At 42.3% G+C, this 24,542-nt stretch overlaps 1 protein-coding gene across 4 annotated transcripts in view; it reads right to left on the bottom strand.

The window, feature by feature from the left end:
* LOC121577725 (ephrin type-B receptor 2) overlaps positions 1-24,542 on the bottom strand; it is a 168,844-nt gene that overhangs the window by 105,604 nt on the left and 38,698 nt on the right. For all 4 annotated transcript variants that reach the window (XM_041891551.2, XM_041891548.2, XM_041891552.2 and 1 more), the window contains exon 2: positions 7,905-7,984. In XM_041891551.2, the coding sequence (XP_041747485.1) occupies positions 7,905-7,984 (80 nt within the window). The remainder of the gene's footprint in view (positions 1-7,904; positions 7,985-24,542) is intronic.

Genomic DNA, 24,542 nt, shown 5'->3' with positions numbered 1-24,542 from the left:
TATATCGAGGTGCTTCCCACTCTTGCTTCCTACCTGGCAGCAGTTGAAGTTGCTTCACTGAGCAGCAGTATCACTTCGCTGGCGGTAGCTAAAGCGGCCAATTTGTCCCATCCCACCTGATTATATTTCAAGAAATGCACACGTGCCCCCTCTGATATTTCTGTAATACTTCTAGCCGATTTTATGAAGTTGGCTTTAGCTAGCCCAGATAAGTTCCCAATCTTCCAACCTCATAACTAGCTACCAAGAAGCCATTTCAGGCTATCAATCAAGTTAGAGTAGCTAGCATGTCTAACTATCTTAGCCGGCATGCCTGCTGGCAAGGTTGGTAGCAATAACTAGCAATAACTAAATGTACTGAATAAGACTCAAAATCCTTTCAATCTTTTACCCATTTTTCAGAGATGCAGAGAACCACATTTCTTTTTTTTTTTTTTTTATAACCTCAAGTCAGGATGATCCAGACAGCTCAAGAGGTATGCTTATTTCTGCAGAAATATGTACACTATAAGTCAAAAGTTTGGACACACCTACACATTCAAGGGTTTGCAAAGCTGTCATCAAGGCAAAGGGTGGCTATTTGAAGAATCTCAAATATAAAATATATTTTGATTTGTTTAACACTTTTTTCGTTACTACATGATTCCATATGTGTTATTCCATAGTTTTGATATCTTCACTATTATTCTACTATGTAAAAAATAGTAAAAATAAAGAAATACCCTTGAATGAGTAGGTGTGTCCAAACTTTTGACTGGTACTGTATATATATTTACTTATAATTAAGCATGATTATGGCTCTAGATTGCAGGAAAAAGTGGTTTCAGGTGTTTAAAAAATGCAAAGCCCCACTATGCCATCCTCACATACTTTGTGCCCCCTCAGATTTTTGAAGGGCATGAAACACCTGCTTTTAATATTCGTAGTAACCATCTGAATGTCACCGTGATACAGTCTACTGCTCAATTGGGAGAGTCTGTGCTGCAAGCCGGCAACACAACAACACAGTTGTGTCCTTCGCTCCCAAGTCCCGATTGCTGAGCACTGCTGTCCTGGAGGGAAGTACTGCTAGATAGTGTAGTTAATATCAGGCCAGGGTGACGGCTAAAGCACATTTATTACTTTTGTATTCTGATAAAAACTGAATGATTCTGAACACTCCCAAGTTCCTAACTTCGGCAGACAAGTTTAAAGTTCTCACTGAATTTTCTAGCCACAAGCATAAACTAGCTGGGGAGGGCTAAATAGAACGACTGACTGAACCGAATCTGTTCGTCCCTACTCAACTCTCGCTGTGTAAGATACGTCATACATTTTGGGCACCAGGCGTTTCCGTATAGCAGGAATCATCAACTAGATTCAGCCGCGGGCCGATTTCTTCGTGAGCGGATGGTCGGGCGGCCGGAACATAATGACAAATAATTTGTAGATCGCAAACTGACCGCAAGAGTTGTCTACTCTTGCAGCTTCAGACAGGCTTACAAGTGAGGGGCACACTTCTACATAACACCCTGGGATTTGACTTTGATGTGAGAATCGAAACCCCTAAAACTTTGATGCTGATTAATAAAAGTAAACAGGGCAGATTTTTCATCACTGGCATTTTCAAATGTTTGATTTTAAAGTCTGAAGTTACAACTTCTTATTTACATAGATAATGAAATATACTTTCCTGATTATTTTGCTAAACCTTACATTTTGTAAATATGAATGGGAGACGTGATGCAAACTGCCTGTAAGATTCCCAACCTCGTTAATGGGGAAATGGCAGCGCTGGTTCTGTTTAGATTGAATCCAGAGCTGGGGAGAGGAAGACACCAGGCCTCTTTGTTCTCTCAAATTAGCAGACAAGAGAGCATGCCCTCAGGTTGACGGAGATGATGTTGAGCTAAATTATTGCAGAAATCTTTGAAGTTACACCAGTGGACTGTTGGGCTCTTTATTCGTCTTCGTCTTCCTTTTTTCGTGCTTAAAGACAACAGCATGATTGAGTATAATTCAAACCACCCTTGATGCCAACCACGGAAGCATTAATAATTGAATAAAATAGAGAGTGGTTTTGTGAAATGCACCATCAAATAAGTATGCAACATATTTCTCTGTGTTTTGGACCCAGTCTGAGGATTCTGGATCCTGTGGTGGGGGAAGAAGTGAAGGAGGCTGAGGTTCTGGTTTCAGCTGGCCCGGAGAGGTCTCGGCTTGTGTATGGCTAGATAGAACAAATGCCTTGGCGCACCATGTGGAAATACTGTGCATCAAACACTGCTGGAGCCAATATAACACATAGATTCATGCCTCGCATATGAACATATGTATTTAGCAATAAAGTTTATGATTGTACAATATGACGTTCATAAGTCTAGTTTGTGTGGTGCAGTGGGGGCAGTTTAGTATTTTAGTATTTGATTAGGATCCTCATTAGTTGTTGCTGAAGCAGCAGCTACTCTCCCTGGGGTCCACACAAAACATAAAACATTACATAATACAGAACATTAATAGACAAGACCAACTCAAGGACTGAACTACACACATTTAAAATAAGAACAATAGAACCGAAAAAGGTTCATAGTGAAAGTTACCCTCATTACTGACAGTTTCCCAAACTGAGAGTACAAAACATTAAGAACACCTTCCTAATTGAGTTGCACCATCCCCCCTTTTACCATCAGAACAGCCTCAATCCGTCGGGGCATGGACTCTACAAGGTGTCGAAAGCGTTCCACAGGGATGCTGGCTGGATGTCCTTTGGGTGGTGGGACATTCTTGATACACACGGGAAACTGGCACCTACTACCATACCCCGTTCAAAGGCACTTAAATATTTTGTCTTGCCCATTCACCCTCAGAATGGCACACATACACAATCCATGTCTCAATTGTCTCAAGGCTTAAAAATCCTTCTTTAATCTGTCTCCTCCCCTTCATCTACATTGATTGAAGTGGATTTAACAAGTGACATCAATAAGGGAACATAGCTTTCACCTGGTCAGTCTATGTCACGGAAAGAGCAGGTGTTCTTAATGTTTTGTACACTCAGTGTACATATGCTTAAGAGTTATTTATGTCAGACAGGGGAGAGGCGTTGTGCTGTGAGGTGTTGTTTTATTTATTTATTTAAAGCTAACTTTGCTGTTTGCATGAGTAATTTGAGATTGAAGGGAGTTCCATGTGATCATGGCTCTTTGTAATACTGTTGCTTTGAATTCGTTCTGGATTTGGGACTGTGAAGAGACCCATGCATGGAGCGATTTCAGTGCCAACACATTGTATTTGAATTCCATAATTTTGAATTTGTATTTCATGATTTGAAACTGAATTGAGTGAATATTGCATTCAGTTAAAAAATTCTATTTCAGTTTATTTATGAATTGTGCCTAACTATATTATACATTTTACATTTGCATTTTAGTCATTTTAGCAGACACTCTTATCCAGAGCGACTTACAGTTAGTGAGTGCATATATATTTTTTCATTTTCATTTTTATACTTATGCAAAAACATTTATTATATTTTACTACCGTTTACTTTATATTCATATTATTATCTTTTATTTCTTATTGTTGTTGCATTGTCAAAAATGTAGGGAACTGAATGCAAACTTTGATGAACTTGAAATGATAGTTTGTATACTTGATAAACAGAAAATGAATGCTAAATCTACCACATTGAAACTGAATATATCAATATTGAATTTGAATATTAAAATTACATAGAAATTTAGTTATAAAACTTAATGCAATATTCACTCAATTCAGTTTCAAATCATGAAATACAAGTTCAGTTTATGAATTCAATGATTCAATTTGTGCATTAGAAATTCAAAAATATTAAATTCACATTTTGGAATTCAAATACAAATTCTGTTGGCACTGAAATTGCTCCATACCCCTGGTGGCATGTCTGGTGGAGTAAGTATGTCTGTCAGATATATACTTTATGTAAGTTGATTATACAGACAATTTGGATTTTTCAACACATTCATATTTCTCACAAAAACAAGAATTGATACAGTCAATCTCTCCTCTACTTTGAGCCAAGAGAGACTGACATGCATACTGTTGACAGCCCTCTATGTACATTGAAGGGCAAGATGTGCTGCTCTGTTTTGGGCCAGCTGCAGCTTTTCTAGGTCCTTCTTTGTAGCACTTCACCATATCACCAGGCAATAGTCAAGATTAGATCAAACTAGAGCCTGCAGAACTTGTTTGGTCAACTGTAGTGTTAAAAATGCTGAGCATATTTTTATCGCTGACATACCTCTCCCCATCACTACAACAATTTAATCAATATGCCTTAACCATTCCAATTTAAAATCTAAGGTGACACCAATACGTTTAGTCTCCTCAACTTGCTCAACAGCCACAATATTCATTACCAGATTCAGCTGAGGTCTAGAACTTAGGGAATTATTTGTACCAAATACAATGCTTTTAGTTTCCCATTCCTAAAACTGACTGCAACTATTTGTTTAGGGTTGCAGTGATTTCACTAGCTGTGGTTGCTGACATGTATGTTGAACAGGTTTCCCTCAAGAATTTCCCTGTTTTTAGCACCATCCATCATTCCTTCAATTCTGACCAGTTTACCAGTCCCTGCCGATGAAAAACATGGTGTTCTCGGGGTGATGAGAGGTGTTGGGTTTGCGCCAGATATTCCTTGATGGCCAAAAAGCTCAATTTTAGTCTCATCTGACCAGAGTAACAAACGTGTTTGCTTATCTTTTTCTTTAAGCAATGGCTTTTTTCTGGCCACTCTTCCATAAAGCCCAGCTCTGTGGAGTGTACAGCTTAAAGTGGTCCTATGGACAGACACGCCAATCTCCGCTATGAAGCTTTGCAGCTCCTTCAGGGTTATCTTTGGTCTTTTTGTTGCAACTCTCTGATTAATGCCCTCCTTGCCTGGTCCGTGAGTTTTGGTGAGCGGCCCTCTCTTGGCAGGTTTGTTGTGGTCCCATATTCTTTCAATTTTTTAACAATGGATTTAATGGTGCTCCATGGGATGTTCAAATTTTCTGATATTTTTTTATAACCCAACCCTGATCTGTACTTCTACACAACTTTGTCCCTGACCTGTTTGGAGAGCTTCTTGGTCTTCATGTGGACTTTATTTAACTAATTATGTGACTTCTGAAGGTAATTGGTTGCACCAGATCTTATTTAGGGCCTTCATAGCAAAGGGGGTGAATACATATGCATGCACCACATTGTAGAATAATAGTGAATACATCAAAACTATGAAATAACACATATGCAGTCATGTAGTAACCAAAAAAGTGTTAAACAAATCAAAATATATTTTATATTCTTCAAATAGCCAGCCTTTGCCCTGATGACAGCTTTGCACACTCTTGGCATTCTCTAAACCAGCTTCCCTGGAATGCTTTTCCAACAGTATTGAAGGATTCCCACATATGCTGAGTACTTGTTGGCTGCGTTTCCTTCACTCTGTGGTCTGACTCATCCCAAACCATCTCAATTGGGTTGAGGTCGGGGGATTGTGGAAGCCAGGTCATCTGATGCAGCACTCCATCACTCTCCTTCTTGGTAAAATAGCCCTTACACAGCCTGCAGGTGTGTTGGGTCATTGTCCTGTTGAAAAACAAATGATAGTCCCACTAAGCCCAAACCAGATGGGATGGCATATCGCTGCAGAATGCTGTGGTAGCCATGCAGGTTAAGTGTGCCTTGAAATCTAAATAAATCAGTCACCAGCAAAGCACCCCCACACCATAACCTCCTCCTCCATGCTTAACACTGGGTCTTCCATTCCTGTGGCGGTCGTCATGAGGGGCAGTTTCATCATAGCGATTGATGGTTTTTGCGACTGCACTTGAAGAAACTTTCAAAGTTCTTGAAATTTCCGGTATTGACTGACCTTCATGTCTTAAAGTAATGATGGACTGTCGTTTCTCTTTGCTTATTTGAGCTGTTCTTACAAATATGGACTGGGTCTTTTACCAAATAGGGCTATCTTCTGTATACCCCCCTACCTTGTCACAACACAACTGTTTGAATCAAACGCATTAAGAAGGAAAGAAATTCCACAAATTAACTTTTAAGAAGGCACACCTGTTAATTGAAATGCATTCCTGGTGACTACCTCATGAAGCTGGTTGAGAGAATGCCAAGAGTGTGCAAAGGTGTCATCAAGGCAAAGGGTGGCTATTTTAAGAATCTCAAATATAAAATATATTTTGATTTGTTTAACACTTTTTTGGTTACTACATGATTCCATATGTGTTATTTCATAGTTTTGATGTCTTCACTATTATTCTATAATGTAAAGAATTGTCAAAATAAAGAAAAACCCTTGAATGAGTAAGTGTGTCTAAACTTTTGACTGGTAGTGTATATGCCCTTATTTGGAGCTTGACGTAACATATGTTAGTTTTATGTGGGGGAGAAGGAACTGGCGCAAAAGTTGAAATACCTAACACAGGTAGCCTAAAGTTAGTTCTGAAAAGTAAAAATCTGAAGAGATGGCAGCAAGAGCAAGTTGGTGTTCTGTCCCTGGCTGCACTTTATATAAGACATCTAGGGAAGAAGGCACAAATGTCACTGTTTTCCATTGAAAGATACAGACAGATGAAGAAGATGGCTAGTGGCGATAAAAAACAGGAAATATGATGACTATTAAAAATATATACAATCGGAAATGATGGAAACTCAAAGACACAGCTGTACCTGTATTCCCATGGACGGGATCTGGTGCTGTGCCAAAATAGAGGCATTTTTCAGAAGAGAAAGCGTCAAAGCAAGCGTGCGGAGTTATGTAGTCTAATCATTGCAGTTCGAGTTGATCTTATTGTGTTGTAGCCTAGGCGATCTAATGGTTAGCATATGTTGAGGAGATAATAGACAGTAATTGTGTCACCTTACATTGTAATAGGCAGTAATTGTGTCATCTTACATTGCAGAATAGACAGAAAAAAAATGAAAAGTGTTGTTGCATTTTAATTACTTAGGATCGGGTCTACTCGCATTTTTTCATAATCATATTCTCCAATGTCTGATGTGTTGGTTAGCAATGGTTTATTTGCATGACAACATTTCATGCTTTTAACTGTACAGCCTTGCATGAAATACATGGCCCCAGGAACCACCTGGGGTAGACCTATTTGATTGCATGTATTGTGGTCTACCGTGTATTCATAACCCCCACCTTCCCCTGTCGATAGTGGCCATGAGTATCCTAACAATAGATTACTTTTAGCCCCATGGTCATAAAACATGTATTACAGTTCACAAACATCAGCGGCCCTCCAGTAGTTTTCTTCATCACTCACAAGTATTTCGTCGTGGGGGAATCCCTTTACGTAAAAACTGCACGTCAGACAACCAGTGTTGTTTACTTCATATAACTAATCTGTAACGCTACGCTACTGTCTTCACTACTCCCGTGAAAAAAAATAGCATCTGTGATTGTGAATAAGGGCCTTACCTGCAGTTTTTACGTAAAGGGATTCCCCCACGAAAGCGCACATGCACAGTTGTTACCTATTTCCCTGGTGTTGCAGTCGGCCACATGAAATAATGATCTAAAATAATTGTTTTAAGTGGAAATTGTTTTAGGTGGAAAAGTACACATTTCCTGATTCAAAACCGATAGTACTTTTGATAGAAATAGCGTGGTGCACATTAATGTAAAAAATGTATCATATTATTTAGAGCTGGGATGATAAACCGAAAATTATCGACACCGACCATATTGATCACTTATCGCAGGCATTTTGCAGATATTGTCCATTATCAAGTTTATCTATAATGAACTGAAATTAACTGAAAATGTGGCGTACTGTAGTATTGCTGCATCTGCATGCAAATTACTTAATTAGCAATCAAGTTAATTAAGCAGCTCAAATAAAAATGTAATTATATCAAGTAGATGATGAGGTTACACTCACGCTGTTGTCACTGGACCCTGACACAGGATAGACTGTCCAGCCCAACTCAGCTGTCGCTGTGGTGGAGTCCATTAGTGTCTCTGTGGAGAAGAGAGAGAGGGCGGTCAGACAACATCAAAGTCATAGAGTACCTTCAAACAAATAATATACAGTAGCAACAGTGCACATTTACAGCAAGTGAGCATGGGAGGAGATGGAAGTCCATTTATGAGCTAGTAATTCAAACCCTGATAAGATATGATTTCAATTCATAGTAATTAAATGATATATTTAATCAAAAAAAATACTGCTATTGTAGATTGTATATTTCCTGATATCGCCATTATCCCCTCTCTTAAAGTTGGCAATGCAACTGTTTGAGACACAGGCATATTTGGCTACATGCTGTAGTAGTAAACAGTGTGACCATCCACGTGGTAGAGAACAGATCACTGGATTCACTGGAACCTGGTCAACTCTACCACAGCCACCAAGCTACTCCATCATAGGTCAACTTCCACTCAACAGGCACATGCTTCTTCAGTTCCACCCCCTGGCTTTGAGGGGCAACCGCCCGGCTGGAAAAGCAAAGCTCCTGGGGTAGTGAGAGGGGCCACTCTGGATTAGCTGGTGGAAAAGAACACCTCTGGTAATTGGGGTTAAAGAAAATATGTCTCCTGTTTGTCATGAGGTCCTCTCTGGCCAGCCAATGCCATTCCAGCGGCAGGCAAGGCAGGCTGTCTGTCAATGCCTTTTCTCTGAGGGACGGGGGTCTCTGAGGGATGGGGGACGGGGACGGGGGGACGGGGACGGGGGGACGGGGGGGCAGAAGGCAGGTCCTACAGGCCTAATGAATTTCCACTGGTTATTAGCCCAGGAGCACTAGTGTTGAGCTGGAGCAGATGGAGACAACATTCATCAGGTGTTACGCGCCAGCTGCAACTCCAAAAGAACAGAGAAAGATGTATGTAACTCCCCTTGACAAGCCAGCTACTAATTATAAGTCACTTTTGGCAATTGGTAGTCTAAAGTTATTTTTCAAATATGTATTTATTATTCAGTATGCGTTCTGTATGATGAGTTCCCTTTCAGAAATTGGAAAAGCACTATTGGGCTAATGATCCGGATGGCCTGATTCTACAGTACAGTGCAGCTAAACTCACACAAGAGAGCGAACAGCATCCAATATATTTTACAACGATCCAGTATTTCATAACACATGGATTTCCTCTGATTTATATTCCAGAGGAAACCAAAGCTTTTAATTAACAGGCTCCACATGCCGCAAATGTATTTTTAGGAACTTGCCGAATCTAAGAGCCTCACCAATATACGCAAAGCATAATAGCACATTTCACATCCCATTCAGTTATCACAAAGCCCAAATCGTATAATTAGGCAGATGAGGCTGCATTTCTGCTGTCGTTGATAACCTTGTGCGACTCCGGGTTGAGCAGTCTGCATGAGTGTTAGGCAGTGAAATTGTAATTATTCCCCGTAATGATAATTAGCTGAGTAGTAAAGTGAGAATGATGAACCCCCTCGTGGTGGTTTAGGGAGTGTGGTGGTGTAGAGAAAAGGGAGGAGGGAGTGAAATATGTGAACACAGACGGTCCTCCACTCCCTCAGTCAGGCTCACACAACCTTTTGCTTCCTGCTATTAGAGTTCTGCACGCTGGACAAGTAGTACCTTGCCCTGAAAGAATGATCACCTTTCTCCCTCCTGCTGACTAGACTTCATACCAGGCAGCCACACCAATTCATTACCTACTGCAGTGCCAAGCATACCTCACTGAGTCACAACCAGCACTGTTCACCCCCTCCTCAATCCTCAGGCTCCCAGCAGGCAGCACAGTGGCAGGGCATGACTGCTCAGTCAGACACACTGTCAAGAGAGAGAGAGAGAGAGAGAGAGAGAGAGAGAGAGAGAGAGAGAGAGAGAGAGAGAGAGAGAGAGAGAGAGAGAGAGAGAGAGAGAGAGAGAGAGAGAGAGAGAGAGAGAGAGAGAGAGAGAGAGAGAGAGAGAGAGAGAGAGAGAGAGAGAGAGAGAGAGAGAGAGAGAGAGAGAGAGAGAGAGAGAGAGAGAGAGAGAGAGAGAGAGAGAGAGAGAGAGAGAGAGAGAGAGAGAGAGAGAAGGAGACCAGGACTGACTGTTTACACTGAGGTCTCGAGGTGACGACACATTCCAGCCTGGGCCTCTGGCTCAGCTGGGGGTCAAAGGGCACCAGCTATATTTCAGTTATATGAGCACACAAAGGACAATGAGCACACGGAGGACACGAGAGCTTAAACTTTTCAACAGGGCTGTCTTTTTTTTACTACTAGACAGGCTCAGCCTGAACAGTGAAGGTGCATGAATATGCAATGAGACCTTGGAGTTTTAGAAACGCTTACAGGCCTAAGAGCGCTTCCTAGAACACTTCCTGAGAGTAAGCAAGGAGGGTTTTGTGCTGATCCTAAACCTCCGCTGAGAGGGTTGTTTGAAGTTACAGAGGGGCCAGACGGGAGGGGCCAGCAGTGCTCCAACAACACTCAGTCTTCTCTTAGAGCTAGGGGTAGATGCAGCCGCAGCCTCTCAGCTTTCCAGAGAATGCCATCACATTTTAAATGAAGGTTAGAGAGAGCAGCTGTTCACAAGCCCATAAACAAATTGAGCCTCAGAACACATACCAACATTAATTGACATGGATCAATACACTTTTAGGCCTGGGATTATTGTAGCGGAAATTGGTTGGTCGGCAGCCACGTTCTAAATACCAAAAAGTAGGAGCAACTCGTATAACTTCTATTTCTAAGAAGTGCAGGAGACAGTTATATGCAGAGCAGTGTGTTCCAAAATGATTGCCGGCCTCGTTAGCAGATGGGTAATACACAATGGTGGAGGACGAGCCAAGCTACCTGCACACACTATAAAGTGCTTTGAGACCAAGTGAAAATTCAATTCATTTTCATTCATAGAGTCGGTATTCAAGGTATGTGATTTTGTTTTGTTCAGAGCTTTGGGTACATTGCCAGCCCTTTTAATCGAGGCACAGTGATTCTCCTCCAGGTCCAAAGAGCAGGGGATGCAGCAGAGGAGGACAGGAGAGGCAGCCTGCCATAGAGCACGTGTGTGTACGTGTGTGTCTGTTTTTGACCGCACATGTGCTTGATTTGTGTGGGTACTGTGTGAGTATGCTTTGGCTTGAGGCGAGGAGGTCAGGCTTTGAGAGATTGATGGCCAATTAATGTGTAGGAATGAGCAGGGCAGAGTCTGATGGATGTACACACTGTCTCCTCCAGGGTGGAACATCTGATCTTCCAGCTCCCACTGCCCTCCTCCAGGCAGGAAACAGGCAACAAGTGCAGCCTTCCAAACAGATGCACATCCCTGTCTCTATAGCAGCACACAGACACACAGGCAGACACATACACACAGTCACAGATTCACTGATTATACTGTAAAAATGTATAAAGCATGAATTTTCAGCAAATGATGTGGTAGTGTTCTGTCTAAATAGTGCAGAACAACAGTGCAGAACAGCCGTGTAAAATAAATACGATTATAGTATCTAGCCAGCTTCAACATGGGCAAAACTGGGCTTGTATCAAATTTTGTCTATAGTTTAATGAGGGTATTTCTGAAGAAGCGATTGACCTCCAAAACACAGCATGTAATGGCTTGCAAGCATGATGTTCTTTTATCCTCCTTACCAGTAGCAAATTCCTCAACATTGACTCCTACATCAAAGCATCCACTAACACTTTTTTTCAGTGTGGTGGAAATGGCAGGTTACACCACCACAGTGTTTTTCTCACCAAATCTGTGGTGTGTATAACTCAATGAACTTCCATTTCCTTAAACACCTGGAATCATAGGCTATATTAAATGGGAAATGTGGATTATAGATGGCGGTACAGCTATAGCCTGAACAATCTGTCCATAAGCTAATACCATAGACCAGTGGGCAGTCTTCTTGTGGACAGAGCTAAGAAATGTGCCTACAGAAAAACTGCCAGTGCCGAGGTAAGACTTATGCCCATAATGATGTATGCACAGAGCTACTGTATGGCATTTTGGACAGAATAACAAGTGGAGTGCTCTGTTTCATTTAGGGAGGGTGCCCCCGAACCTGAGCCGTCTCAGAAATCTTTCAACTCCATGAGGGTCCATTAGGTGGGGCTCCCACCACCACCACATTACAACATGTCCTTGTGCGGTAAATGAATCAGTAATCCTGCATTTACAATGAAACATGGGCTTTGTGGATGAGGTGGCAACGGCCCAAACCCCAACAGCATGGGCTTTTTTTCAGAACATCAAACTGGGCTTGGCGTGCTGCCCTGGGTATCTGGTGCACATTAACATGTGACTTTGGAGAGACATCACTCTATCAGGAAGATTTATGGGTAACCGGGGGTTATTGTTCGTTCCTGCAAGGCCCGGTTCTGGGGTTCTGATGATGATGTAGGGGCTCGAGGAGTGATGAGGTGGGACTGAGTGGGACACGACCAAGGCTGAGGATCTAGGCCTGCTCTGAGGGAAAGAGAGGAAGTTGGGCAGTTGATTTTGGCAGCAGACGATGCCCTGTGAAATATGCTACCACACACAGTACGTGGAGCACTCTGACTGCTAACAGAATGATACAGCAAAGCATTTCCCTGGGCTACAAGCAGGATGTTCTACAGTAATCCTTACAGAGCCCACTGTGTTATCATTCAATATAACTAAACCTGTCAGCCTGGACAAGGAGAAATGACCAAAAACAAAAAAGTAAATAAATCAAAAGTCCTCTATGTACTACTTTGAATCGCTCAAAGACACTCCTGTCTTCACCCTTTTCTGAATCAGCCAATTTTATCACAAGAGTATCTAATCCATAATAGTAGATTATTTAGGTACGTAAATGTGTCAAACTACTGTATCATAAAAATAGTAGCTACTCCTGACCCTTATTCATGATTCCACATACAGATGTTTGATCAACATGTTGCAGAACTTTCCTGCAATGCAGGACATTTAAAACCTGTAGTGTATTTGAGGTTTAAAAAGGCTTCTGAAGTTTGTAATTTCCACTTAGAAATTTGAGACTTGATTTTCCCTTACAAAAAATGTATCACCCACTACAAAAATGTCCATTAAAGGAGTAGTTCACTATTTTACAACAACTTGATGTTAGATGGTTCCCCACCCTGAAAGTTGTCTATAGGCCAGGAGAAACCGTAATCCATGGTTCAGTTTCTTTAAACAGCCACTACAAACTTCAAATGGCCAGATCACCTTTAAGTAACATCAAACCAAATATGGAGTTGATTTCAGGTGATTTGGACATTAAACATACTCACATGACCCCATCACTTTCATTGATTGTTAGCTTGTGGTGGCTAAGGTTAGCTGAAGTTTGTAGTGGATGTTTAAAGAAAACTGAACCATTGATTACAGTTTCTCTTGGCCCATAGACTACTTTCATCAAGTTGTAAAACATTTCCTGTTGCTGCAAGATTATTGTCCTGCTGTAGCAAACTGGCTAATATTAAGATCCTACATCTGTAACTTTTCCAACAGATCACTATTCCAAAATAATCTACGAAGTCATTTTCCAAACCTGGCTTACATTATCGTGGATTACAACACCCCTGTGCGCTGGCTTGCCAATCTTTTCAACTTTTGGAATTCACACCAGGGCTTTGGGAGAAAAACCTCAGCTTGGCTGCAAGGCTAGATCCTTATGAAATCCTCATTCAAACATCCTAACGGAGGATAATGTTTTTTTCCTTGAGTGGTTAATGGAAATTGCTGTAATAATGGGTCTCATAATTTTAAAGAGTTCAATCTTCAATAGACAGAGAAAAGCCTTCAGTCCGATAATCTTTCCCTGAAATGTGGAGATCTTCCATCATGCTTGAAATACCTGCAGGAAAGTCATGCTGAGATGCACAAAGCACCCTACATCAAACTAACAGCTTTTCAGATATCATTACTAATTAACTTGATGGAAATCATAATTGCAAGCCTCCCACACCTTGCCTACAAGCCATAGGGAGAAAGGCGGGTGATAAAAGAATGTATACAGACAGCACATGCACAAACATGAAGCGATCCCTTGTTCATGGATGTGTGGTCCCGGGTTTCGCATGACAGGCGCTCTCTCCTAGGTCAGGCTGAACAAGGCAGGCTGTACCAGAGCCCAACACCCCTCAGGACCCATGATGGCGTGGGAGTACCAAGGGTAGGAGGCATTCCTCCCAGGCAGAGAACACCGAACTTGGGGGAAGGAAGGGCTCAGTCTCCCCTCCCAATCCCAGTATGTGCTGGGATAATGAACACGTCTTAGAGTTCAAGGAAAACCAATCTCTGTTCCAGAATTTCAGATCCATAGCCCTGCCAGAAAGTCAGCTTTGTATGTGCAGGCCTGAGAGGCATCACATCAGTGAAACGGCTCTGAAACTGTCTGTGTATGTGACAGAGAGATGGGTAAAGTACTCCAGATTGACTGATAAGTGCTCTTTATTTGTCAAGTGATGTGCTGTCCAAGCTTGACTCAAACAGGCAGCACTTTCCAATCATTCTGTCAGCAAAAATTTAGCTATAAAGACAGAAGAAAAAAGACTGATGTTTCTGTTTATTGCCAGTCTGACCTTGTTTGTCTATATAAGGGATCACCCTCTGTTTGACCCCTGTAAAATGCCTTCATATTAACCAGTCAATGCCACTCCATGCCATTAGACTGCCAAACAATTGAGTTTACTGCCTATTCCACATCCTTTAAGAGCCTTTAAAAGTAGTCATAAATTATATTTCTGAGCACCAGGTTTACTCCTGATCCTTATCAGTTAAAGGGTGGCTGGTAAAGGAGACCTGGTGACCTGTCCTTCATGTCACTGGGCTGGGGCTGGAGCTTGCCCACTGGGAAAAAACTGCTTGAATTAGCGTTTTGTCCATGTCATTTCAACCCAAAACTTCAATGTGATGACATTGACTCAACAGTGAAAACTGATTGGATTTGCAAAAAGTCATAAATGTAAGGGAATTTCATATTTTTTTCACCCAACTTTTAACCTAAATCCAATGACAGAATGACATTCTTGGTCGATTTTACATTGAACTCATGTTAGTTGACAACTCAACCAAACGTAAATCCAAACTAGACATTGAACTGACGTCTGTGCCCAGTTGGGGGGCTGTTATGCCTGGTGGATGGAGAGCAGGAAGTCCAGTCTGACCATTTCTCAGGCTGTCAGAGAGTAAACGCTGTGCTACAACACAGCTGTCTGCCTGACCTGAAATATGCATGAGATGGAAATGTGTGAGACTGAGCTTCTCAGCTTCCACTCTCCTCATATCATGTTGAATATCTAAATATGGCCATGGGGTGAATCACTGTCCTTGATGTAAAGGGTTCAACTTGATTCATGTATGATATGCTGATGTTTGTCTCCAGGCACAAGTCACTTATTTATTGATTGGCTAAAGCGATTGAAGCCGGTAATCTAAAGAAATACACAGACATCACATGTATACAGCATGCTGTGTATGCCAAATACTTTCCTAGATTCAGTATTGATAAACCAAAATGGTGTATCATTTCTAGGTTAAGTGCTACAAGAACTGTAAATGGGGCTTCTGACATTATATTGTTTAATGATTCATTTGGCTCATCCGGAGATGTGAATGATTCATGAAATGTAAATAAGTCTTTGCCTCTCACGCAGAGACAAGCGTGCTTTAGTGTGGGCATTTATCATTAGACGTGTTTATTATTACATTACAAAATTAAGTGGAAAATAAGGCCACGTGAAAATAACATTGTAATGAAAATGACAGTAACTTAACACACTGTTAGGCCTCCTAACCCAACATTATTTCAATCCCAAGAACTGCCATTTCCTCATATTTCCTGTGCCTTCCCTGGCATGTGCTTAGAATGGGCACGGGGGAAACTGCTTCTCCAATACAAATCTCCAATCACGCTTGTAGGCAATGTCATGGCGACGTTGGCTAGATAAACTCATGCGCAGAAACACTTAATCGAGTCTAACGGTCGTCTCATGCCAAACTGCGCATGTGCAGGCCGTCAAATCAAAGGCACTCCTTCGAAAATAAAGTTGTTTTTGACGAAAGGTTAAACGTGTCAGTTTGTAAAATTTACGAGGTTGGAGTAATAACATATTCAACTACTTAAGACATTGGCTGGAATCTAGGTTGTGCCTTTAGATTTGGAGAACATTTAAAACTAAGGATGAATTTTTCACTTCTCTCATTGACTTCTCAAACCCCAGCCTGGTCTGCTTAGTCTTCTTCGCAAGTGTTCTCAGAAGTCTCGTGATGTTGCGCCTCTGGGTTTATAAACTCTGCGACCATAACGTCACTGCATGAACTACTGTTATGTGTGTCTAAAATATTTACCAAATGGAGGGGATACAGGCATTGGCACTGTATCCTCCCAGGAGGACTCAAAAGAACAAAAGGCTTGATACAAGACTGGTGGTTATATCATAATTACCAGCACATTGATATCAAATACTGTCTACTCACTGTTTTAAACATTGGCAACAAACCAAAACATTGGTATCTGGATCCATGAAAGGAACACATATCAGAGAACAGAGACTAATACGAACTCTTGCGTCCTGCCGTATGAAACCCCTATGTGTGTTTGTGCCTGTGTGTGTTAGGGATTGGCAACAGCTATCCTCGTCTCTAGTAAAGCAGATCTTTCAACCAAGGAGCCTCCAGAAAAATGTCAAAGCTTAATATCACAGGGGATGATTAGTGAGATCTGATCCATTCATTTTCCATAACCACCCCATCAAGTGTAACTAATACAATATGGAAGCACAGCTATTACAAGATAAATGATACAATACCTCACCAGTCTGCATCCTTATTACATTTCCTCTCAGTAATATGAATCACAAGAATTTCAGATGCCCTAGATTGCCATATTAAACCATCAGCCCTTTTTTGTAGTTTCTGTGCTGAGGAATTTGAGCAGTGACATTTGATGTGTGAGCATCACAGGGTCAAACTAGGGGAGTTGATCCATTGCCAGTCAGTGCAGTCTGTCTGCCAGGAAAGTTATAAGCTGTAGATCTCTGTCTGCACAGATATCCCCATCCCCACCCTCCCCGCTGCATAATCAATAGCATGGTCTACTTATCCTATATAGTGTATATGTGTCCAGATTTCTCTATTGAGGCTAATGTCAAATGTAAGTGATTACAATTTATAAAAGTACAGACTCAGAGCTTCAAAATGGTATATCGTACACTGTAGTTGGAAGAAACATGGGAAAGTTTTGATGTTTTGAGAGTAGACAAACGTGTTATCCCACTTAACAGACAAGCAGGAGAAAATACCCTTTGATGAGATTTTGACACTTCCTAAAGAGCTCTTCTTTGTTTATGCCCATTCAGCATCTTTCCCACCCATTTAAACCTTAGCTCCTCTACTTAAACCCAGGGCAGCGATGTTTTTGAGAGCTGTAGCATCACTTTTGCTGTTGTCCATACTGTGAAGTAGGAACCAGTGTCAAACGCCTCACATCCTGTAACCAGTCACATATTTGCTCACCTCGGTGTGGCGTAATTTTCAATCGAAGCATGTTAATCAGGACTTTAATCAAACATGTAAAAAAATAGTAAAGATGTTGGGAGGCCTGTATGAATCACCTGACAGACAAATGGCTAGAGACGGATAATTATCATACATCCTCCTATGGAGAGAGTGTCTGTGGGGGGTGTGTCTAATGGATTTCTGTGTGAGTGTGTGCTTGTGTGTGTGTGTGTGTGTGCGTGCCTGCGTCTGTGCGTGTGTGTTTTTGAGTGCATACCTTTTGTATGAGCATGGCTGGTGTAGTGACTGAAGGATTACGCCATGCACAGCAGTAGACAGCAGACTCCAGCAATGCCAGGTGGGTAGCCCTTCCTCCCTCCCTCCCTCCCTCCCTCCCTCCCTCCCTGCCTCCTAACACTCAGGCTTGTTACGACTCTCTGAGACGTTCCATATCCAGCCCACCTCCCTTAAGTTCCCTGAACCGAATAGGAGATGAGTGTACCTCCTCACGGCCGTGACTGTTTTACCAGGACCCCCTGGACCTGGGGACCACACGTATCAGGGAACAGAGGAATGGCAGACCTGCTTCAGATTCCTGGCCTATGAGCTAGTCGTCCTCTTGCCTGTGGAAGAGTTATGACCGGTCACAGCCCCCTGGGGTTCTATAAAGCTCAGGCTCTGATGCAGGCTCCACAGTGGGTCTAGCCCTGCACTGCTGGGACCATTACTCCTGTCTGAGGAGCCTAGCGTAAAGACACACAGCCAGGACATGCCTCTGCACTAACCCAAATATCACTCCACTCATTGCCACCTCAAATCCCTGCCTTCAACATGCTCTCCATCACTGAATGCACATCACAATGGAAAGTGTGTACCAATAAAACACTTTTAAGGCCCTCTAACACCAAACTAACTACAGCTATCCGGAGACATTGGACACCTGTGGGCCAGAGATGGAAAGCTAATGGTTTCATGGTGGCAAGCTCTGAATGGTTATAAACAGGGTTAAGTTGAGCTGCCTGGGACAGCACAGCAGCGTTCCCTTCAGCTGGACCAGGCTATGTTTACAAGAAGCAATACTCACCAGACACATTTCCAGAAAGCCCTGTCCACAAAGACTTAAAGGGTATGTACTCCCTCACATTACCCAGAGCTCCAATACACCTACACACCAACTGGAACATGGTGCTGTACCACAGCAGGATAACAGAGAGGGGTCATCCCAGACCAGAACACCCACAATGCATTTCTCAATAATTCTACACTCCGGCCCCTCCACAAAACCAGCACAGAGAGGCATTCTCCTTGAAATCCTCATTTTGTGCAAGCATGCATGTTTTTTCTATATAGCTCCTAGAATTGGAGAAGGCAAAGCATGACTACGGGAAATAATATAGTCTGTAGGTCCTTGTCAATTGTAACAATCAGAGGGCAGTCTACTCAAACCAGAGCATACTCTGAGGGCAGACCAGACGTGGAGTGAGGTTCCTGTACAAAAACAGGCATAGCCCGCTGTTAGCCTGTGGAACAGCCCCTCTGTCATCTGAAATTAGCTTTGGAAAGGGAAGGTGGAGACCAGACATTGCTATTGGCTTTAGAATGTAGATAAATGTTTATTGTAAAACCTGTGAGGTATACAAACAGAGCCTGGCTTGTCCAAGGTCCGTGGTTTTTGCATTGTTTCTGTTTGGAATGTGGAATGTTCCTTTAATGTGCAGAGCCCTGTCATCTGTTTGCTTTCAGTCATTACAGTCACTTAAGACGACAGAGCAGTTTGCTTTACTTATATCCCAAACAGCTCAAAAACATAAGTGTTGAGTTTGGGCTTTTATTACTGTGTTTACTTCCTGACTCAGATCAAAGACTGATTGGTTTAGACTGTGTAACCAGAACAGAGTGCAGGCCAGTGATTACAGCCCCGCTCTCTTCGTAGAGGCATCTCAAATCCAGACAATTGTCCTGTGGAGGGTAAAGGCCAGGGACGTATTTCACACAAAAGCTTGACTCTGATAGGTGAGCTCAACAGAGACATCTGCTAGTCCACACTGCTGTCTGAAAGCAATGACATCAGGATGTGTTGGCCGAGAGAAAGTGTTCATCTGATTGATCGATCTGTCCAGGCCTCTAGACGGAGGACAGTTTGGAGTTCTAACAAGACAAACACAAGTTCCTTGTACAATCAACATTTAATAACGCTAATCAAAATATTTACAAACATAATGAGAGTGATCATGAAAAGGTAGGAAATAGAATAAAAGACAAGAAAGACACCTCAAGATCTCTGAATATTAAAGATGTGATACTCAGTCTGTGAACAAAGTCTGTTGTCCTTGGCTTTGGTTAGGCCGCATGGAGTTGAACAAAGGAAAGATGGCGGTGTCCTTCTCTGTCCTGAGTTGAGCGGTTCCTTGGTGGTGGTTTCTTGCTGAGTTTGGATGGTTGCTCTGTCTTCTGGTTCTTCCTTTGAGTTGCAGAGGCTGTGATCTAAATTGTCTTCTCCTTCTTTCCTTGAAGAAGGTTAGCGTAAATGTACCGTTCAGGCTACATTAGTTCTTTAAAGACTAAGTCTCCTTCTGAGACTGTTTAGTGTATGTGCTCTTCCGTCCCAATTTATGTACTGTATTTCAGGTACTATTCCCTAAAATGTACTTTCCCTAACTTATCAGTTCACCAGTTCTTGCCATTAAAGGCCAAGGTCCAGGTCCTGTGGTCAGCCTACTGAAGATGGAGGGTATTCTTCCTCGAGAGGTCCAGCTTGAGAAGTCCAGCAGGATAAGAGGCTAAAGGTGTCCGCATGCTTCCCATCCGAAACAGTTCGGAACAGTTCATGCATATATTATGACATTGTGACATTTTTGTTTGCATTGGTCTTCGGCAAGGATTTTTTGGCCACTCGTGCACACAAACAAATTCAGTAGCCGAAGTCGATGCCCCTTTGTCGGTGATTGGTCAACAGTAGGGATTCTTCAATTAAGTGTTTGCTGTCATTCAGCGAGAGGCGACTCGTTTTCATGCAAATGTTTTCACTTACTGCACCAAACATCTTAGTTGGATGTAAAATTACGTGACTAAGATCTCGTCGCCAAAAACATCCAAATTAATTACAGATTTCTTGAGTCATCTTAGGGAGTACGCGAGCACACTCGTTTGGTTCGCCTAGCCCATTTCGGCTAGGCGCCAGCCAAACCAAAGCATGCGGAAGCCTTAACCCTCCCGTTGTCCTAGGGTCAAAATGACCCGCCACTGTGTTGAACCAACTTTATTTAATTTTTATATTTTTGGGATCATTTGTGAGAAGGAGGCAGTGATACTTTAAAGAAAGTATCACTGCCTCCTTCTCACAAATGATCCAAAAAATATAAAAATTAAATAAAGTTGGTTCAACACAGTGGCGGGTCATTTTGACCCTAGGACAACGGGAGGGTTAAGAGAGTGAGGGGGAGACAGCAGAGTCCTTTTGTAGTCCTGTGAGGTCACATGGTATTGTAGGCCACTTTTATGACCCTTTGTCTTAGAGAGAGACCTTCCCCTACTTATCTTCCACTACTATTCATACTATAATTATTAGCATATTGTTAAAAACACTGTACATAGCTGATAATATACAATTTGAAACGTCTTTATCCTTTTGAAACCTTTATGAATGCAATGTTTACTGTACATGTTTGTGTTCTTATGTTGATGTTGTTTTTTGTTTCTTCTTTATTTAACTTGCTTTGGCAATGAAAACATATGTTTCCCAAGCCAATAAAGCCCCATTGAATTGAATTGAGAGCTTGGAGGAACTCAGTAGTCCATAACAGTTCAGCATTACAGACAGACAGCAAAAGTATGTTCAAAATTGTTCAACATACACTACCGGTCAAAAGTTTTAGAACATCTACTCACACAAGGGTTTTTCTTTATTTTGACTATTTTCTACATCAAATAATAGTGAAGACATCAAAACTATGAAATAACACATATGGAATCATGTAGTAACCCAAAATTTGAGATTCTTCAAATAGCCACCCTTTGCCTTGATGACAGCTTTGCACACTCTTGGCATTCTGTCAACCAGCTCCATGAGGTAGTCACCAGGAATGCATTTCAATTAACAGGTGTGCCTTCTTAAAAGTTAATTTGTGGAATTTATTTCATTCTTAATGCATTTGAGCCAAACAGTTGTGTTGTGACAAGGTAGGGGTGGTATACAGAAGATAGCCCTATTTGGTAAAATACCCAGTCCATATTATGGTAAGAACAGCTCAAATAAGCAAAGAGAAATGACAGTCCATCATTACTTTAAGAGTGCAATCGCAAAAGACATGATGAAGTGCTATGATGAAACAGGCTCTCATGAGGACCGCCACAGGAAAGGAAGACCCAGAGTTACCTCTGCTGCAGAGGATAAGTTCATTAGAGTTACCAGCCTCAGAAATTGCAGCCCAAATAAATGCTTCACAGAGTTCAAGTAACAGACACATCTCAACATCAACTGTTCAGAGGGGACTGTGTGAATCAGGCCTTCATGGTCAAATTGCTGCAAAGAAACCACTACTAAAGGACACCAATAATAAGAAGAGACTTGCTTGGGCCAAGAAACACGAGCAATGGACATTAGACTGATGGAAATGTGTCCTTTGGTCTGGAGTCCAAATGGGAGATTATTGGTTCCAACCGCTGTGTCTTTGTTAGACGCGGTGTGGGTGAACGGATGATCTCTGCATGTGTATTTCTCACCATAAAGCACGGAGGAGGAGGTGTTATAGTGTGGGGGTGCTTTGCTGGTGACACTGTCTGTGATTTATTTAGAATTCAAGGCACACTTAACCAACATGGCTACCACAGCATTCTGCAGCGATACGCCATCCCATCTGGTTTGGGCTTAGTGGGACTATCATTTGTTTTTCAACAGAACAATGACCCAACACACCTCCAGGCTGTGTAAGGGCTATTTTACCAAGAAGGAGAGTGATGGAGTGCTGCATCAGATGACCTGGCCTCCACAATCCCCCGACCTCAACCAAATTGAGATGGTTTGGGATGAGTCAGACCGCAGAGTGAAGGAAAAGCAGCCAACAAGTGCTCAGCATATGTGGGAACTCCTTCAAGACTGTTGTAAAAGCATTCCAGGTGAAGCTGGTTGAGAGAATGCCAAGAGTGTGCAAAGCTTTCATCAAGGCAAAGGGTTGCTACTTGAACTTTGACCGGTAGGGTATGACATTAAAACGACATGTCGCAACACTATCTACACTTCACCAGCGGGACAATACTGTAGTCAATGGTAACAATTTAATCTGTGGTTGTTCCACCTGGTTTAGCTTTGGCACAGATGAAAAATCTAAAATCATGTCTTATTTTAGAGATAAAAACCAACCATTTTCTTTCTGTCTTAATTCCAACCCTCAAGTAAAGGCAATTAATTGTTACTCACCATCTACAAATTCCATCCCACACAGACTTATTTCATCTTTTAAAAAAGGCTTTCCACAATAACTAGAGGAAACGGTATACACTCTGTCTTGGGATGGAAGCACATACTGGGCCTTTCAGAGAGAGGATTTCTGTAAAGCACGTCTCTAGTCATTGTCCCCATGAAGGGAAGGGAAGCCTTGACACAAGCAGACAATACTGCACAAGCAAAACATTGTTACTTTTTTTAAGACACACGGAAGCCTTCTTCCACAGCCATTTCAAAGGTGAAGGGTTCCTTAAAAGTCCTCAGTGCCAACATTCAATGAGAGAGATACAGAGGGAGCTGTGTGTGTGTGTGTCCATTAATTGCTCCTCTGTCGGGTGTTCTGTCGTTTCACGCTGACAACCTTTCTTACAAAGGACACACAGAGTCCTGATAGAGGGGCATCAACAGGTGCCAAATTAAGGCTGGACATGTTTTTTTCACTATGTACAAACTAAACCACACACAGACAAAAGCACAAAGAAAGCTAATGTCCTGTGACATAAAGCTACAGGACATCCTGGTATCAAGAATAGAAGTCAGAAGCTGGTAATATTATAAAAAACAACAAGCTGCTTATTTGATAGAATACATCTCATGAATCATGTGCAGGTACTCTATCCACCAGCTGGTGAGAAAGAGTGACAGAGAAACAGAGATGCAGAGAAAGGGGAGGGAGTGGGGGCAGGAAGAAAAGGGGAGAGGAGAGAAGAGAAGAGCAACAAGGAGAAAGAAAAGAAAGTGAGCTGGACATACACAGGAGCTGATTCACAGGCATACTAGGCACTGCCCTGGGAAAAAGACTCAGAGCAAACGTGTCGATTGGCATGCAAATTACACCGGTATGTGGACGCAGGGGGGAGGGTCTCTCTGGGCTTCAGAGGCAGTAATTTGCCGGCGTTCACCTCCCATCAATATCAGGGCCGATTAATGAGAAGCTGGGGGAAGAGAGGGGGGAGAGCAGCGGCCAGGTGTCGGAGCAGTCACAGAATGGGAATAAAGAGGTCGAGGGCAGTGATCCGCTAGGAATTCCAGCAGAGCGGCAAGCAGTTCAGGGGGGTCGGAGGGGGCTGCTGGAACACAGGGGAGGGAGGGCTGGATGCATAAAGCCTTGAATGTTTGAGACAGAGGATCAAATCATGTTTAGACCATGGAGAGTGTCCTCCCAGAAAAGGGTATCTCTAAGGATGACAAAGACTCATGTTCAAATAAGCGTTTGTGGTTGTTTGTGCAGGTTGTGTGTAAGCATTTCTGGGAGCGTTAGCGTGTATATGTGTGTGAGGGGGAGTTCCCCCTTGTGTCTCTCACGTTCCGTGACTGGCCTGGTCATGTGACCAGCGGTTCTCACAGGGGCACTGGGCCATCAGAAACAGGAGGTAATGTATTACGGCTGCATGCCTATGTCATTGTTTGTGCCGGGTGCCTCTCTGCTGAACACAGGCAAATCAATCCTGAAACATCAGCACCAACCCATAAGAACAGGCTGGCCTGGATGGGAGAGAGGTACTATTGTGTCAGTTTGTCACAGGCAACAACTGACTGAATCAACCACTATGGAGTCTATTTACTCCTCATTTATCCCACTGTTCTCTCAAAACATGCCTACTAGAAAACAGCTCACAATTTGTTTCTGACTCAATGTTAGTGTGTGGAGGATGCTGTAAATTCAACATTGACTGAAATG

Source organism: Coregonus clupeaformis, chromosome 12 (genome assembly GCF_020615455.1).
Source record: "Coregonus clupeaformis isolate EN_2021a chromosome 12, ASM2061545v1, whole genome shotgun sequence".
In the NCBI taxonomy this organism is placed as follows: domain Eukaryota; kingdom Metazoa; phylum Chordata; class Actinopteri; order Salmoniformes; family Salmonidae; genus Coregonus; species Coregonus clupeaformis.
Note: the sequence above shows the minus strand (reverse complement) of the source record. Positions and strands in the feature narration are given on the sequence as shown.